General features: G+C 39.1%; 2 protein-coding genes across 2 annotated transcripts in view; both read left to right on the plus strand.

Moving 5' to 3' along the window:
• The first annotated feature begins 231 nt into the window (after positions 1 to 231).
• On the plus strand, positions 232 to 7564 carry Gabarapl1 (GABA type A receptor associated protein like 1). The gene is made up of 4 exons (XM_047549076.1): positions 232 to 608; positions 4994 to 5072; positions 6051 to 6169; positions 7459 to 7564. Exons 1-4 carry the CDS (start codon positions 519 to 521, stop codon positions 7522 to 7524), a joined length of 354 nt encoding a protein of 117 aa, XP_047405032.1. The 5' UTR covers positions 232 to 518; the 3' UTR covers positions 7525 to 7564.
• A 1555-nt stretch (positions 7565 to 9119) lies between these two features.
• The window catches only part of LOC124982439 (killer cell lectin-like receptor subfamily E member 1), a 40859-nt gene continuing 32656 nt past the window's right edge, over positions 9120 to 17322 (plus strand). The window contains exon 1 of the mRNA XM_047549071.1: positions 9120 to 9134. The gene's annotated coding sequence lies outside the window, so the exon portion shown is untranslated. The remainder of the gene's footprint in view (positions 9135 to 17322) is intronic.

Raw genomic sequence — 17322 nt, forward strand, 5'->3', positions numbered from 1 at the left:
ACCAAGAAACGCGAAGGAGAGGGAAGAAGACATTTTTTAGAATGCTCTTTTGCTTTGAAAATAACCTTTAATGTTACAATGACAATTCAAAAACAATTATACCGTAGCCCTGTTTTCAATGGAGTTGATTTGGGAAAAGCGTAGACACCCAGAGAATACACTGAAGCAGAAAACGACCCCGTCGACCCCCGCCCCGCGGCGCCCAGAGGCTGGGGGCGGGGCGGGGGCGGGGCGCTGTGACGTCACAACACAGACGCGCTGCCTCCGTGTTTTTGTGTTCCCAGCTCTTCGGAAAAGCCGCCTGGATTTCTTTACCTGGCCATCCCCCAGCTCCAGGCCAAGGAGACCCAGGGTCCTTTAACAAACGCTGGGCCAGACAGTGTTGAGGCGGGAGCTGACGTTCCTGGAGCGATCCGGATAACGCTGACATTGGCGGAGGGTAGCAAGAGGCGACAGACGCAATCGCCAGCGAGGGAGGCAGGCCCCGTCCCGGTATCTTAGAAATCCTGCGGTCCGTCATGAAGTTCCAGTATAAGGAGGACCATCCTTTTGAGTATCGGAAAAAGGAAGGAGAAAAGATCCGGAAGAAATATCCGGACAGGGTCCCTGTGAGTGCGCTGGGAAGCGGGGAGGAAGAGGGGAAGGGGCTGGGCGGGGGCGCGAGGAGGGAGTCGTCATGGCTGCCCCGAGGCGCAGGAGGGTCTCGGGGGCGGGAGGTCTCCGAAATCACTTAACCCTGCACGCCCTTCACTACTACAAGGGGCCCTGGACATGCAAACTGCGGACCTTCGTAAATCCGTGTCGCCAGGACCGGTACCCATCTTCAGAGGTGTCTGCATCTTTAGAGCGGAGCCTACGCGTCGAGTGACTCAGCATATTCAGCACATGTGTAGCTTGAAATGTGCACTAAATAGGGTCCGCTTGTGCGAGAGATTCGTTTGGGGGCACAGATTCGCTACCTTTAGGAACGCACGAAAATTAGGGTAGCAACTGTTACTTTGGGGTTTGCTCCCATCAGTTTCTGCTTTGGATGGTTCTCTGGATCATGTTAATTTTGGTCCTAATATCTTTGGGCAATGGAAGAAAAAAATTCAGCGCCTAGATTCTTGTATTCGCTTAGGAATGGGGGCGGGGGAGCGCCACAAGACAGGCCCAGAAAACAAGGTCACGTTCTCCTCGTAACAGCCTGCTAGCCTCATCATTCTTGCTCCAAGGCCAGGTGCGGCGACCACAGGCCTTCACCGGTAGTGAGTGTGGTCAGGCTGCCCAGACCCAGTGGCAGGACTGAGGCATTTTCCTCTCAGATCTGAATCTCGGAATAAGTGGTCAAAACTACTGCAGGCAGTGAGGAAGAACGAAGAAATATTAGGTATCTTTCAGCATCCGGGCGTTTTTCCCTTTCCTCCACCCCCCCACCCCCCGCCCACCTCCCTGTTTTTTTTTTTTTCCCCTAATGTAGGCTGCTTAGCCAAATAGCAAGGTTTTTAAGTGTGGTAGAGGGATCAGTGGCTATTGGATTTGGGGGATGGTGGAGCAGAGACTTTAAGGTTGTGCTCTTTAGCATCACGCAGGGACATTAGAATAAGTCTTACCCATAATTTAAAAGAATTGGAATTATCTGATTTTTTTTTTTTTTTTTTTCTTGACTGTTGGGTGCTCTTTGGAGTTCTTACACAATCCCTTCTAACTTTCATGGCCTTTTAGCTACCAGAGGATGCCTGAGCCTTAGCCCAAAGTAGAAATTCCTTGCACCCCTTTTTCTATAAGGAAGAGGAGATTTTCGGGCTCCACTGTGTTCTCCAGGAATTACACACATACTGCAAAAACAGGGGAGCTAACCCTTACCTGTTACATGATCCTTTATAAATTACTTACTTAATCTCTGGAACTTGAATGACTATTTAAAAATTTTTTTTCTCAATTCTGGTAATAACAGTTCAATTTTAAATAATATTTACCTCACACCATTATAATCCCCATTATACAGATGAAGAATCTGAAGCACAGAAAAATGAAATTATTTATTAAAGGCCTGTGGTAGTAGCAGAAATTCCAACCTTAGCTGCTGTGCTTTGGGAGCCCTTAACCTCCATCCTTTATCATTTTTAAATTTCTAATACAGTTCTGTTAACCAGAATTAATTAAGTGTGCACTGTATGGTTTACATTTTTGAGTACCGAAAATAGATAAACTGTTGTTAACCTCAGGAGTAGCCTGGTGCCAGCAAGGACTCTTAAAGCAAAATGACTACCTTTTGTTCAGAACTTGTTAAGGACAGCTTCTGTTCTTCCAGTAGCTTTGCATAAATCACAAACTCTTGACTCTTGTACCTGTTTGTACAATCTACTTAAAATTCCCATATATTTTCCCAAAATGAAGCTCTTCACATTTTATTCACCTGCATTCATTCAGAATATTTTAATCTAATCCTCCCTATTTACCTGCTAAAGGTTTGCTGTTACCAGTTTTACTTTCATGATACTTTATAAACAAGACCATTGGTAAGATCTCATGGTCCCTCCAGTTATACTCTAACCAGTGATGAGCCTCCCAACTGCTCATGAAATGCTCAGCCTATGACCCTCTCCACTTGTGACGCAGGAAAAAGCTCTACTAAGTGCAGAGATGTGTGCCTTGTCTGCTTGTCTGGCATGCACGATGGGACCGAACCCAGGCCTTGTGCTAGGATGTAGACAAAGTACAACTCCACTCTTGAGCTATACCTCCAGCTCCAGATAGTTGGTTTTAAATCTATGCTTTAAGAGGAATTTTCTGTGCCTTTGGGCAGAACCAGTAACCCTACTTTGCTGAAATGTCCTTTGTACAGAATAGAGTAAAACATTCTTCTGAAGCCCCACTCTGTTTGCTCATACAACCTGAGCTTAGCCCATTCAGTAGGTGTGCTTGTGCCCTGGGATGGGAGGAATTCATGGGATCTTAATAGCTACAACATATTGAAAACCTGCAGCAGCAGGAAACTATTAGGAACACATGATCTATTTTTAAAAATTTGTTATTAGTACTATGGAGGATTACCCACATTTCACAGATGAAGAAAACTGAGACCCAGAGTGTCTAAATGTTTCAATGGTCTGTCACTGTAAGTAGAATTGCTTTTCTAGAGACCTGAATATTTTCTGATCAACCAAGGTCTTAAATCACTTTTCCTCTTCCTGTCTGCTGTCCCCTCTCCCAGGCGCCCCCAGTTGTCACTGTAATCAGCTTTGTTGCTCTTGTTCTATCTCCTGCCTTTGTGGTTTCTATTTCTTCTTGATAGGAGCTGCCAGGTCTCAGAGCTCCTGTGAGGAGCTTGTGAGGAGCTCTGCCAGATCTCAGAGCACAATGTTAGGCTCCATCTGTTACCCTTTGATTTTTATAAACTGTGCTGTCTCCTGTCCATCCTCATATTTGGACCCTCAGTGGTTTGTCTTTGAAGCTCTTCTTTTTCTTCTTAATTTCTGGCTTATATCTGTATATCCCAGCTGTTATTTTTATTTATTTGTTTATTTACTTTTTTGGTACTCCGCTTTGAACCCAGGGTCCCATGCAAGCTAAGCATATACTCTACCACTGACCTATACCCCCAGCCCTCCAGTTTTCTTTTTAAAATTCGAAGTGTGATTATGCCCAAGTGTGCTCTTCCTGGTGTAGGAATTATTTTATCTGTAAACACAAAGTAAGTTTTTTACTGTTTTCATATGTTCCCTTTAACTTAAGAGATTTCAGCCTCTTCATTCAAATTAATTTTTATGTTTAGTGAGTTTTTTATACATAATAAAGCATTTTCACATAAAAGTTATTACTTAAGTTTATATCATAATAATACCATGAATTTGTGAAAGATGAATTTGAAAGTTATCTTTTACTCACTGGAGTATTGAGTCTTAAAGAGGTTGAATGACCTATTGAAGATCACCCAGGGATACTTGTTCAGTATTTGTTTCTCGCTCACTTAAATTTTTGATACTTTCTATATTTTGTATTTGGAATGATTATAATTTCTGAACTAAAAAAATCTAGAGTTAATGGTTTTACATTAGGTATTTTATATTTTATAAATTTAAGTATATAAAAGTTGGATATTTATATCTTTGTTTTTTCTCTAAAAAACATGATCTTCATAAAACTTGAAGATATTTTAAATATTATAGAAATATTTAATGTAGACATTGAAAACCCTTTAAAATTCTAACAATATTGCCTAATGGTTTAACATATTGACATTCTGTTACACAGTGTCATTTATTTTAAGAATTATTTTAATATTTTGTTCACTTAATAGTGTCTTAAATATTTCTTTGCGTTCTTGAAAATTTTGGTGAAGTATTATATTTAAACATAACCTGTTTGTGTTAGTAACCTCTTACTAAAATAAATACTTAATCAACTTATAAGAGAAAATGTTTATTTTGGCTCATGGTTTCAAAGATTTTAAACTATGGTCAGTTGACCCCATTATTTTGGTCCTATGGCAGCAAAGGATTTATTGTGAAGCAAAACCATGCACCTTGTGGCTGGAGTATGAAAGAGCAAAGGTTTCCATAGTCCCCTTTTAGGACACTCTCCCATAGTCCCCTTTTAGGACTTGAACACTCCTACTAGGCCCCACCTTTTTAAAGATTTCACCATTTCGCAGTAATGCCAAGCTAGAGAACAGGTCTTTAACACATGGGTTTTTAGAAGACATTTAAGATCCAAACCATAGCACTGTACATTGGCATTTTTAAAAAAGAATAAAGCTAACAAGTGATTAGAACCATCTGAGAAAACCCAGATAATCTCCATACTCTAATTAAATACCAGTGTCCTGTATGTCCCTTACAGATAATTCATAATTACTTAAAATCAAGTACATTGTTGGGTGCGGGGATTAAAAAGTTGTATTAAGCCTAGGCAGTCTCAACTTCCATCTTTACAACTGTGGGATATGGAAGGAAAAGCAACATGTTGGGTTCTGTATTTATTTATTTCCACTTCCCTACTCTTCATCCAGGTCATTGTGGAGAAGGCTCCAAAAGCCAGGGTGCCTGATCTGGACAAGAGGAAGTACCTAGTGCCCTCTGACCTCACTGGTAATGCTCTTTCTCTTCCCTGACCCTTCATTTCATGACAAAACATTTTTGGTCCTTATCACATGCATGAGAGTTGGAGAAGGTATGTGGGATTTTCAGTTATCTGATTCAAAAAAATGACATAATAGTTCTCTCATCCCCAGATCCCTGTACCATTCCCCATCACTGATTTAGTTACAGCCAAGCAAAAAGCTTTGAAAGAAGAGATCAGACATCTATCATTTAGACTGCTTTTAAAATTAAGCCTTATTGTGATAGCAGTTTGTTCCAAAAAGAAAACCAGCCCATTTCTTGATGAGATCACATTTTAAGAGATTCTAAACTAAATACCTAATCTCCTAATGTAGTTCTATAACAGGTTTTGTAGATTCTGTTTGGAATCATAATATATTCACTCTCTACCATGAGACTTAATGGAATACCCACTGCATCCAGGATACACTAGAGAGATTTTTGTAGATACTTTTGGTCTAGGGATAATATATTTAAATATTGGCCTTCTAGAACTTTTTCAGCATTTTTCTGAAGAGGTTAATTATTGAACCCATTCATTGTCCCAACACTGAATGTCTGTGCTATGATTACCAGAGTCCAGTGGAACTCTATCATTACTTTGTGTAAGGGTACAAGTAGGGATGGAAAGGTATTTCAAGTTAGTTGTAGATAATAATGGAAAAGTTTTGGTTTGAATATGCACAGTGTTCCCTCAGTCTGAGTGAATATGCTAGCATTAGGTCTGAAATTGAGTAATGAGAAATTACTCCACTGTGGCATGCCAGGGACTATATAAGCTCTTAGAGTTTCACTTTTTGTTACTAAAGCTCTTGGAAAGTATTTGGCTCTGTTCAGATGACATATAAAGCTGAGACTTACTCTAAAGGGGGACAGTTAAAATAGAATTTTTTTTTTTTCTGGTACTTACCTTTCTACTAATCCTTTGTTTCTTCTTACCTCTTTTTTTCCTTTTTCTTTATTCAGTTGGCCAGTTCTACTTCTTAATCCGGAAGAGGATCCACCTGAGACCTGAGGACGCCTTATTCTTCTTTGTCAACAACACTATCCCTCCTACTAGTGCCACCATGGGCCAACTGTATGAGGTAATGGTTCTGGTCACAACAATAAGAACAGTCTGGCATCCTCTAGCTTTTGTTCCAGTGTATGTCGATAACACACCTGGGAAGTGGAGCGGAGGTGTTATTTATCAGGATCTTCTTACACACGGCAGTATATGGCGGATGAGACACCATTTGTCCTTTAGTGATTGAGCACCCTGCTAGATTTAATCCTTTAGAGCTCTCCTCTGCTTGACCATAGTGTTTTAATACTGGATCACTTTTTAAAGCAGCAGTAAATTGTTTTTGATAGAAAAAACTTGCAAAGTGTCTACCCATCACAATTCATGTTATTCTTCTTGGTAACATATAATTTGTGAGAGAACTATGTATTTCAACCCCAGTTCATTATGCTATTCCCATTTACCAACAGATTGAGCAAAAATACCATGGTAAAGGTAGCCCCTTCTCACTCTGAAGCTAAAATCCTCAAACTGAAGCAGAATCTTCACAGTTTATTCTCATGTAAACTCTAAAAAGTTTGTTTAGGACAACCACATAGGGAAGATTTTCTTCTTAAACCACAACTAAGACTATGGAGGAGATTTACTATTATCTGGACACAGATAAAATAAAATTTAAAATTAAGACAAAGTCTTTATAAATTGATTCATTTGCCTTAACAGATAAATTTAGTATTTTATGTGATTTGGTTGGTTTAATAGCAAATGGTAGGAATCTAATTTGAGAAAAAGTATTGTAAAGGCTATTATCATACTGTGGATACAACCCAAGATTGTAACTATATTATTCCTTGAAGGGTTTCACACAGAGGTTGCCTTTTCCTGAGCTCTATTAGTTAATTACATGAACATTTAATAAGTGCTAGCCTAACCTTTATTCCATAGCATATGTACACTGTGAATATATATTCCAATTTGTGTATCTTTTGGTATCTTCATTCTTTTTGTTAGAATTAGCTATTTAAGAGTACTTATCTTCATATCCTGTGACCTATGTGTATTCTTTTCTCTATCACGTCTTTTCTGTTTGTGAAGTTAAAGCTCAAAGTTTAATTCCAACCACTTCTGTCTCTGTCTTTGTTGTTGTTGATTTGTTCCCCCTATTGTTTTTTGCAGTGCTAGGTTTGGAACCCAGGGCTTCCCGCTTGCCAGGCCAAGGGCTAAACCACTGTGCTGCATGCCCCACCCTGTTCCTGTTTTTAATAGGAGCTAATGAACACTTCCATACTTAATTTACAAGGTTGTTCAAGGCTCAGAATTCTAGGATGAACATGGATATTTTCTAAACTGTCATTTTGTCTTTTCCCGTAGGACAACCATGAGGAAGACTATTTTCTGTATGTGGCCTACAGTGATGAGAGTGTCTATGGGAAGTGAGTGGCAGAAGCCCAGCAGATGGGAGCACCTGGACTTGGGGGTAGGGGAGGGGTGCGAGTGGGGCTTGGGGAAGAGAGGGAGGGCTCCCACCGCGGAGGAGACAGAAGGTGAAGACATCAGGAAACATTACACTGCACACACTGTCGTCATATTTTCACATGCTCAATTGATGTTTTTTGCTCCTTCTTCGGCCCAGGAAGAAAGTATGTCAGGATAGAGCTGTTGAATTGACATTGATACAGGAGTGGGGATGACATGATTTCGCAGCAGTGCTGAGAATTAACTTTTGTGCAGTTTTCATAGGAGGTTCAGGAGGTGGGCAAGTTGAGGCTCAAGATTAATGCAGTCCAGCAACAGCTCCCATCTCTTTGGGCAGAAATTTCTTTTTTTTGTTTGTTTTTTGTTTTTCTCTTTTTTGACATTTACACAGGATAGGTAGGGAAAAGGAAACAGGAATGCTTTAGGACTTGTGGTAGTGGACCATACCTGGGGACCAAAAGACATCCACTGTAATGAAGGTTTTGTAGCCCCTGATCTCTCCTATCTTTCCACTTCCACCCCACACACCCATCCTAGTCTCACATACGGATGTCACTGTATCACCCTGGTGGTGGCAATAGACATCCACACAGACATTTAGATGGAGTTCTCTTACCTTTGGAAAATAAAGGGCAGGCATGAAGGTGGTTATGATTATGAAGTAGCTTTGATGGCTTTAAACTGGAATCGAATGAGCATTGAGCATCTCACTAACCTGCTCTTTCTCTGGTACCCCTTATCCCACACCTATCTTGGAATTTCAGGAGCCTCAGGCATTTCTAGTCACAAGCTAAAGCCAGTCCTTTAGCATTTCATTAGCATTTTCCATGTATTGGGCCAGAGGTATCTTCCATATGGAGGGGGCAGATAGAGGAAACATAGATTATCTTCACCTCCCCACTCATCCAGAATTCTTGCTCCCCTGCTGCTGCCCCTTCAGTCTCACAGGCACAGGAATGCTGTGTGATGGCCAGCTGCTTCCCTCCAGTTTTCATCAACTGCAGCTGCTAATTTCAGTTCCGGAGGGATGGCTTAGTAATTCATGGGGATTTTATTGATTTTTCTTTTCATTTAAGGTTTTTTGTGGGGTGGGGGTGGGGAGCAGGAATTGCACTCAGACATGACATTTCAGTTCATCTCTGCTGATGATAATGATTCTTCCTGTTGGGGGAAATCTGTGTGTCTGTTCTGTCAGCTACAGGTTCTTGTATAATGAAGTCACTGCTGTCAGGCCAAGGAAATAAAATAATTGCTTATCTTAAAAATACACCCTGAATTCAGAAATGTTGCCTTTATTGGGTATGTGTTTGAATAGACAGCATGTGTTCTTTGAACAAAAACTTTGAGTGGGGTGGCTATTAGCAGGTGAATACTCACATAAGATCAGGTGCATGTTTACTCAGCCCTCTACTGACCAGGTAGTTGCTGTCTGAGGGTGAGTGTTATGGACGGCAGTGTGCCTGGTGCCATGGTGATGTGTACATGATTTTCTCCTCCGCAGATAAGTGCTGTGTCACTGTGTTTCTGAAAGCTGAGTTGGAAGACTGCCTGCATCAGAGTATTGGGATGGGGTAAGGGTGTCCTAATTACAAATGAAGATGTCTGGGCCTTGTCCCAGTTTTAGCTGACTCAGAATCACAGTGTTGTAGGTGTCTTAATTTTTAACAAGTTCCTCATATGATTTCTGCTGTACACTGAAGTTTGCTCTCTGCACCAGGCTGTGCTGGAAGTTCCAACCACACTTTATTTTTTTCCACTACAGTTTGGTCCATATAAGGCCACCATTTTCCAAAGCAACAGATAGCAATAAGTAAGGCTCCTGGCATCAGAACAAGTTTTGTGTCTTCTGACTATCTCAGTCTTCTGTTCATTCAGAAACTAGTATGTGGGTCTGTAGGTGTGCTATGGGGGTGCAAATTGTATGAGAAAAGAAACAGCCAAGAAATGAGTAGAATCTCCATTCAGAGAACCACAAAACCCAATTCTAACCTTCCTTGATCTTTTGGCAGCTGTATCCCCAGATGATATCTTCCTCTGTAGAGTCTTAAGGAATATAACAAAGTTACCAGAAAGGAAGTAGGAAGTCATAGAAGAACCATGAAAGCATTATACCACCCACAACCAAGCTATGCTGGCTATATTGCTTGGGAAAGTTAAGTAAGGTTTGAGAGGAAAAGAAGCAGCCCAAACCCAGAAAGCACCATGTAATTTTTCAGAAAATGGAAAGCTCTGAAGGAATTTCAATCAAAGCATTGAAAATGGACACGTCATTATTGACAAAAACACCAGGGCACTATTCCATAATAAAACTGAAGGAAGCTAATATTTGATTTACTGAAACATGAACTATATTTGGAAACTTAACAAACTTGCCCACTACTGATGAATGAGAGTGGATGAATGTTGTGAAGAAAACATGGTGGATCCAACCCCTCCTTGCATATCTGAAACAGTCCCTGTGGTAATGGAGATTGCAGGCTGTAGATAAACCAAAGGGTTACTTTGAATTTAGAGGCTCTGTCTCTCCCTGGAGGTCTTTGCTTATTTTAGTCCTACTCATCTCTGTTATCCAAGTGGGAAAATTGTATCCTTGGATGGGGCGTTACATTCTATTTTAGAACCTGCTCTCTGATTTAAAGATATATAAAATTTAACAGCTAAAGTTCAGAGGCAAAGCCAGGCTGGATGGATACTTCTGTGCTCTTATTGGCGTTTAATGCTTTTTCCTGAATGTCAGTGTTTATCAGCATTACTTTCTGGTCTAGCTTTTAACACTTAGTGTTCTCAGGTCATTTTGAGGCTTCTCAAGGACTAAAAACAGTTGAGAAGGTATCTTTCCATTAACTTGGACTCTGTTTTCCATGCCCCGTTAGATTAATTGACTTACTCCAATGTGTCTACCTGGGGATGAAGTTAAAATGATGTTTCAAAAAGCTTCCATTCATTCTTTGGAGGGTCAATAGGACATCATCCTTAGAGATGAGTGAGCCTTTAACTCTTCCTATGTATTTTAGTAGAAACTTCTCAACTATATATGGATAAGCATACATCCAAGTTTGCCAAGAGTAACTGATTTTCATGTGTTGTCCCAATGGACTGAGAAGTGGGTTCCTTTTTTCACTGTCAAGTTCCCAAATAGTCAAAACATGCTTGCTCTCATATTTTACTTAATATAAAAGTTGAAGCTGTCTCTTCTATGAAAAGATATAACAATACCTGTGTCATCCAGATTTAACACACCTAGTATGGTCCTTTATGTGGACACTAGAAAAAGAATTTCACTTTTGAAATCTTTTATTTACTTTAATTATCCTCCTGCACCAGTGAATTATTTTCTTCCAAAACGTGCACATCATTTAAGAGTTTATACACTATATTGTGCAATCAGTTAAGATTGTTAAAGAACAAAACAAATAGTGGTTAACTGTGTCCACATGGTAACTGAGCAGACAAGTTCACTGCCTGATACACTCACAGCAGTCCTTACTTAATGTGAATACTACCTCCCAGGATGGCATGTTGCAGTTCCTAGGCATTGCAATGACCCTTTGGACACTACTGTCAGTTACTGCCAGCTGCCTTGGGAAAGTTATACTTACTAAGGTTACAACTCTATGCTCTATATTGTGTCATTAACCCATCAAATTTGATAGATATAGTATGATTTTGAAGCTGTGTTTACAAATCTTGTCCGTGAATACAGCATTAAGTCAACTACTGTAGCAGTGAAAAACATTCAGACAATCTTGTAAATAACAAGGTTGATAATTGATTTCATGTAATAATAGATGAATACTAATAATGTAATACATTCTTTATCAAGAACCTTGCATCTGCTAGGCAACTACCTGAGCTACATCCCAACCTTTTACACTAAATTTTAATTAGCTCTTTCTAGCTGTTGTTTTTTATTTTATTTTATTTTATTTTGGGGGGGGGGGCTATTTTTACTTTGACAGATTGAACAAGCCCCAGGCATTCATGTTCTTTTATTATTTTTAGCTGTATGAATCTACCAAGTATTTTCAGAAACTGGTCTATTTTTCCCTTGATGCATTCTGAGTCAAGGTGGTCTCAATACAGCACTGAGTATATCAAGTATTTCTTAGATCATGCCTGCTGCCCAGCCGCGTACCCTACCCCTTCATTTATCTGAATATTATGATGGTGCAAGGTTTACAAACATTTAGTCAGCTCTAGCCTGTGGTGTAACATCCCTGGGGATGACAGGGATGCAAAATTTGTTCTTCTAGATTAACTTAATATATGGGGGAAAAAAAGACATAGTCCTTGTCCCAAAAGCTCTGAGACCAATGATGTCAGCTTAATTGCCCTATTGTGTTACCTCATATTCCTTTTTTTTCCCCTTTATTATTACAGTTATAGACACTTTGGTACTTTGTAAACACACGTGGCTGATCATTTTCCAGGTGCACATAGCAGGAGGTGATCATCCTCAGGAAATCATGGAACACATTTCATCATGTCCTGGTGCAGGTGTGCGTAGTTTTCTACAGTGACTAAGGAGAGACTTAAGTCATTTTGTATATTCAGCAGGCTGGTGTCATCTATTCTGACACAGTTCTCTTTTCAGCATAGCAATGTACTTATAAGATCCTTATGAATTCTGTTTAGGGTACTTAGCTCCCAAAATTTGCATAAAGTCATTCAGAATTCATTCATTTTACACTTCTAGTAGACTCAAAGTTGCCTCATATCAGTTAGCAAAAACATAATGATTGCTTGTTTGTTGATTTAAGCAATATGCACATAATATTCAAAGAATAAAAGTAAATTATATTTTATGTGCTTATATTGGCTAATTCTCAAACCTCCTTCAAGTCTCAGCTCAGGTGTCGCCTCAAGGAGGCCTACCCACCAAGTACTTCTGTAATATTTCAGCACACCCACCCACTCCCAGCCCTCACAGTCTTTATTACATTACCCTTTGTCTTTTTTTTTTTTTTTGCTCAGAACTGATCACTTAACATAATTCTTTTGTTTATCATCTGTCTGCTCCTAGATAGTAAGATTCATGAAGGCAGAAACTTTCTATTTTCTGATTTACATAAAGTGGTCAGCAGTGCCTGACATAGTTAGTGTTCAAAAAAATGATTTTCAATAGGACTGAAGAAGTAGGTAATTCAGTTGTGAAATTAATTATCCAGAAATCCACAAATTACAAACAGACCATTTAGAGAACTTTGGGAACCCAGCAATGATTGCTAGAAATTTGACAGGAAACTGGTAATTCCAGCTCTGCCACTTGACTAGCTCTGTTAATAGACCAATTTATCACCTGTACAAATGAAATTCAGAGTTCTTTTCCTATCCAACAGATTGAATAATTACATATTAAGTTGTTGGGGATATCAAGTAAATCCTTTGCAAGCCATTAAACACATTACATTTTAAGAATAAAATTCACTTTAAACTAAAATGGCAATAACAGGCTACCTAGCAGGAATCCTCTCCCAAGTTTTTACTTTTCTTATTCATTGATAATAACAGATGCAGGCTACAACTTGGGCTAGGGAAAATGAAGCAGAATATGTTGAACTGACATCTCAAAGTTTTCAGACTTGACATGAAATAGCAGCAAGGGCATTTTTCCTTTCTGCTGTTAGATTCCCTTTATAACTGATTCTCTTGATGCCAATAGCTACCACCTATTCCTAAAGTTGGTACCCTGTGTCTCCTTTTCCATAACAGGTGAAACCTAGATGTGGGGACAGAATAGGCTGAACATGTTTCAACCTTATTAGGCTGGAATCAGTATCATTAAAAAATATTTTGATACTTTGAGCTAAGTAATATAAAATATCCAGACAAATGTAATGCTATATACACATTAACAATGTAAGCAACTTCCATTTATTTAGGTTTTTACCACCCAGAGCAAAATGGACTATAAAACTGTGCCTTCCGAAGAGGGTTCCCTCAGCTCAGGCTCTTTTTGAATCCAGAGCTGCTTGCTTGGTGGAAACACTTTCTCCCTTTCTGTGGTTACTCTAGTGTTGGGGAATAGCTAGTTATGAAAGCAAAATCTGTGTCTTTCTTGTTTCGCTTTCTTGGCTTTTAAGAAATGTAGCACATGCCTATAATCCCAGTGACTCACAGCCTGTGGCAGAAGGATCACAAGTTCAAGACCAGCCTGGACTACTTGGCAAGACCCTGTGTCAAAATAAAAAATAAAAAGGTCTGGGCATGTAGCTCAGTGGTAAAGAACTGGCCTAGCCAAGTACAAAGCCCTGGGTTTGAATCCCAGTAGTAAAAATATACATAAATAAAACAAAAGAAGCAGGCACCATGAAAGATTCGCTAACTATGACTAGCAAAGAAAGCAAAGAGTGAAAGACACTTCTTGCCATTTCCTGACTAACTGTTCCCCAACTGAACAGGACTGAAAACGGGGGAGATTGTTCTGCCAACCAGGCAACTCTGAATTCAAGAGGATGCCTGATCTGCAGGTGCCTTTTGGAAGGTACAGTTTTATAAGAAGGAAAATTGAGGGAAAACGATAGGGAAAGAGATATTAGCCAATTAGATTTTCCAATACCATTGATACTCTCATGTGAAAGCTCAGTTTTTTTAATGAAGACTCTGACTGCTCAAACTAAGTTGTATATGTAAGTCATTGTGCTAGATAAATAATCTTTGACAATAAACTCTAGAGTGAATATTAATTCATTGTGACTGCAGGAGGAAGGAGAAGAGTTAGTTTTTCCTGAAGAAGATAGCTAACTCATGTTGAATGCACACTTAGATATGAACTCAAATCTCACTGAATTTCATGCATGTGTCCTCACCATGGTCAAAACAAATTAGGGCCTTTGAGTGAGTCCATACGAAGTTTTGATAGAAAATACTGAACCTATAAAATGTTTCAGTTTTTCTTTGTGATGTTCCCCTCTTCTAAAGTTGCTTCTGCTTGCTATTACAAACAAGCCAGGATATTTTACACCCCCAGCCCATCACTCACATTGCTCTCAATCTTGAATACCCTTTTCTGTCTGACCTGCCTAGTGAACTCTCTCCAGGAGCACCTCATGTATGTAAGTTAGGATTGACTACAAGTGACATTGTGGTTGTAAATGATAATTTATTCTGTGCTAATATAAAAGCCCAGGTTTTTTTTTTTTTTTTTTTTTTTTTTTTGCAGAGCTGGGGATTGAACCCAGGGCTTTGGGCTTGCAAGGCAAGCACTCTACCGACTGAGCTATCTCCCCAGCCCCTAAAAGCCCAGGTTTGGAATGAGAGCTGTCTCCTCAGACACAGGCTGTCCCTACTCTGTTCCTCACCAATTGGGGGTGATCTCACTTGTATAGTCACAGGCAACATTTCTGCTCATCATTGGGCATAAGAGAGGAGGATAGATCAGCTTTTCTTTTTTTTGCAGTACTGGGAATTGAACTCAGGGCCTTGTGCTTGTGAGGCAAGCACTCTACCAGCTGAGCCATCTCCCCAGCCCTAGCTTTTCTTAAAGAAGGTTCCTTGAAGCATCTAAGGAGAGTTTAATTTACTTCTAGCTAGAACTTAGGAATAACCACATCTAACTGCAAGTAGAGCTGGAAAAATCTACTCTTTATTCTGGGTGGCCACTTGCCTGGTTCAGAATTTTATGTCTATGGAAAAAGAGCATAATGAATTTTTTTTTTAACCAGTTCCTAATATTCCTCCAATACTCTCTTGGAAATTTGCAGTGTAATTCTTTTTATAGTCATTGTATCCTATATCACAATGTTTCCATTAAGGCACCCATACATTTTATTTGGCTATTTGTTTGTATTCCCTAGTTTGTTTTGAACCTACATCACTTCTCAAATTGCATTTTTGGTCCTGCCAGGACTAGGACTATACTTTCTCTCTGTGCCTTGGAGTCAGAGTGCCTTGAAGCTAATGATTGTTAGATGAAGGAATGAGTGAATAACCATATGGATGAATGTACCAAGAAGTGAGATTTACTTACTTTTAGAGTATTAGCACCTCAACTTTGCAACTTATTTATTCTCCATTAAACATTAACTATTAATACTTTAACCAAGCAACTGGGAATCTCTTATCACAGCGAAATGATTTTCAGTAAGTTAGCCTTTTGTTGCTGTGACAAAACACCTAAGATAAATCAACTTAAAAAAGAAAAGGTTTATTTTGGCTCCTGATTTCAGAGGTTTCATCCATGGTTGCTTGGCCACATTACTTTAGGTCTGTGGCAGCACAGTATATTATGGAAAAGGCGCAGGACAAAGGAGGCTGCTCATCTCACAGCAGCCAGGAAGCAGAAAGAGAGAGAGAGAGAGAGAGAGAGAGAGAAAGGGTCCGGGGTCCCTTTTACGGGCAGGTCTCCAATGACTTAACTTTCTTCCACTAGGCCTCACCTCTTAAAGATTTCACCACCTCCCAGTACTGGTTGACCAAGGGTTTAACATGAACCTTTGGGGGAGACATTTAAGATCCAAAGCATAACAAGAGTTACATGGGACAAATACTATGAAAAGAATTTAAAATGTTTTTGTCATTGTGTTGTAATATTAAATAAATTAATGTGTTCTATGAAGTAACTACATTATAATAAAATGGCATTGAATCTTAAATTCCCATGGTTAGTTTATTACAAGATTAAGAGACAGTTATTTTTATGAATGAGCCTAGTTCCTTTGTCTGCCCTTTTTTTTTCTACCTTGGTTAAATCAAAATGGGCCTAAGATGGTAGACATTAAACAAAGTTAGTACTTCAAATCTGTATCTTGAGCCTTTCTTTCTGCTTCTAAGGAATTTGAAACAAAGATTAAGTGATTTGCATAACATTTCCAGTTTTAATTTCAACCTTTTTTGGAAAGTTAATTATTGGCATATTTTACACTTAGTGAACACATTTGTATAAGTTGTTTTTAAAAGACAACTGATGCTACACTTTTTTCCCACAGGGACCTGTACAAATGACTAAATATGAAGGTAGTAGACAGAATCATTAAGAGTTCTAAAGAATCTAAGAGTCAATTCAGGAGAGGTGTGACATTTTCCTCTTATCCCATTGCAGTGGATTTCTTAGGCAGATATATAAAATGGAGACTAGATTTCCCTTCTGTACATGGAGCTCCAGATAACTATGTCCAGATAAATATTTCAGTTTTCCTCATTCATTAATCAGAGATAATGCCTGCTTTGTAAAATTTTGTATTTTATATATATTTCTATTATTGTGTTATTCCTTAAATACTCTTCCTTTAGATACTCTTCTTTTAGATATGTGACTTCCATCACATGGAGTTCCTTAAAATCTGGATTATGATGTAATTCATTTTTGTGTCCCACTAGTACTTGGCTCTTAATACATTTTTTAAAACAGCTTTGAATAAATGATAATGAAACAAGCTGAATTTAAAACAGCTGTGCAATAATTAAGACCAAAGGAGTGTGGGCAGTTTTCATATCCTGCATACAAATCTCAAAATTCTCTAGCTAGTAGGTAGATGAGGCATTTTTGGAAGAAAGATTAAGCCTTCAAAGTCAAGTAAATTGTCAAATCCAGGATGTAAAATGGCAAGTTGTGTCCTTGATGTTTCCTAGTGCACTCTGGCTTTGTTTGTGCTGTAGATTGGTTGCCTCTCTCAGATCTTCAGATGCAACTGAGGTTGTTTTCCTTTTTTTCTTTTTTTCAGTAACCTCAAGACCTTCCAGAGATTTATCTAGAATAGATAATAGATGTCCTTCTGGTTGTTTATATGGTTACATTGAAATTTGTTCTCCCCAATTTCA

Source organism: Sciurus carolinensis, chromosome 4 (assembly GCF_902686445.1).
Source record: "Sciurus carolinensis chromosome 4, mSciCar1.2, whole genome shotgun sequence".
Lineage (NCBI taxonomy): Eukaryota > Metazoa > Chordata > Mammalia > Rodentia > Sciuridae > Sciurus > Sciurus carolinensis.

Excerpts from the sequence above, each read along its gene's own strand:
- Gabarapl1 (XM_047549076.1), top strand. The coding sequence starts at position 519 with ATGAAGTTCCAGTATAAGGAGGACCATCCTTTTGAGTATCGGAAAAAG. Across the intron at positions 609-4,993 it reads AATATCCGGACAGGGTCCCT|GTCATTGTGGAGAAGGCTCC; the intron begins GTGAGTGCGCTG and ends CTCTTCATCCAG. Across the intron at positions 5,073-6,050 it reads AGTGCCCTCTGACCTCACTG|TTGGCCAGTTCTACTTCTTA; the intron begins GTAATGCTCTTT and ends TTCTTTATTCAG.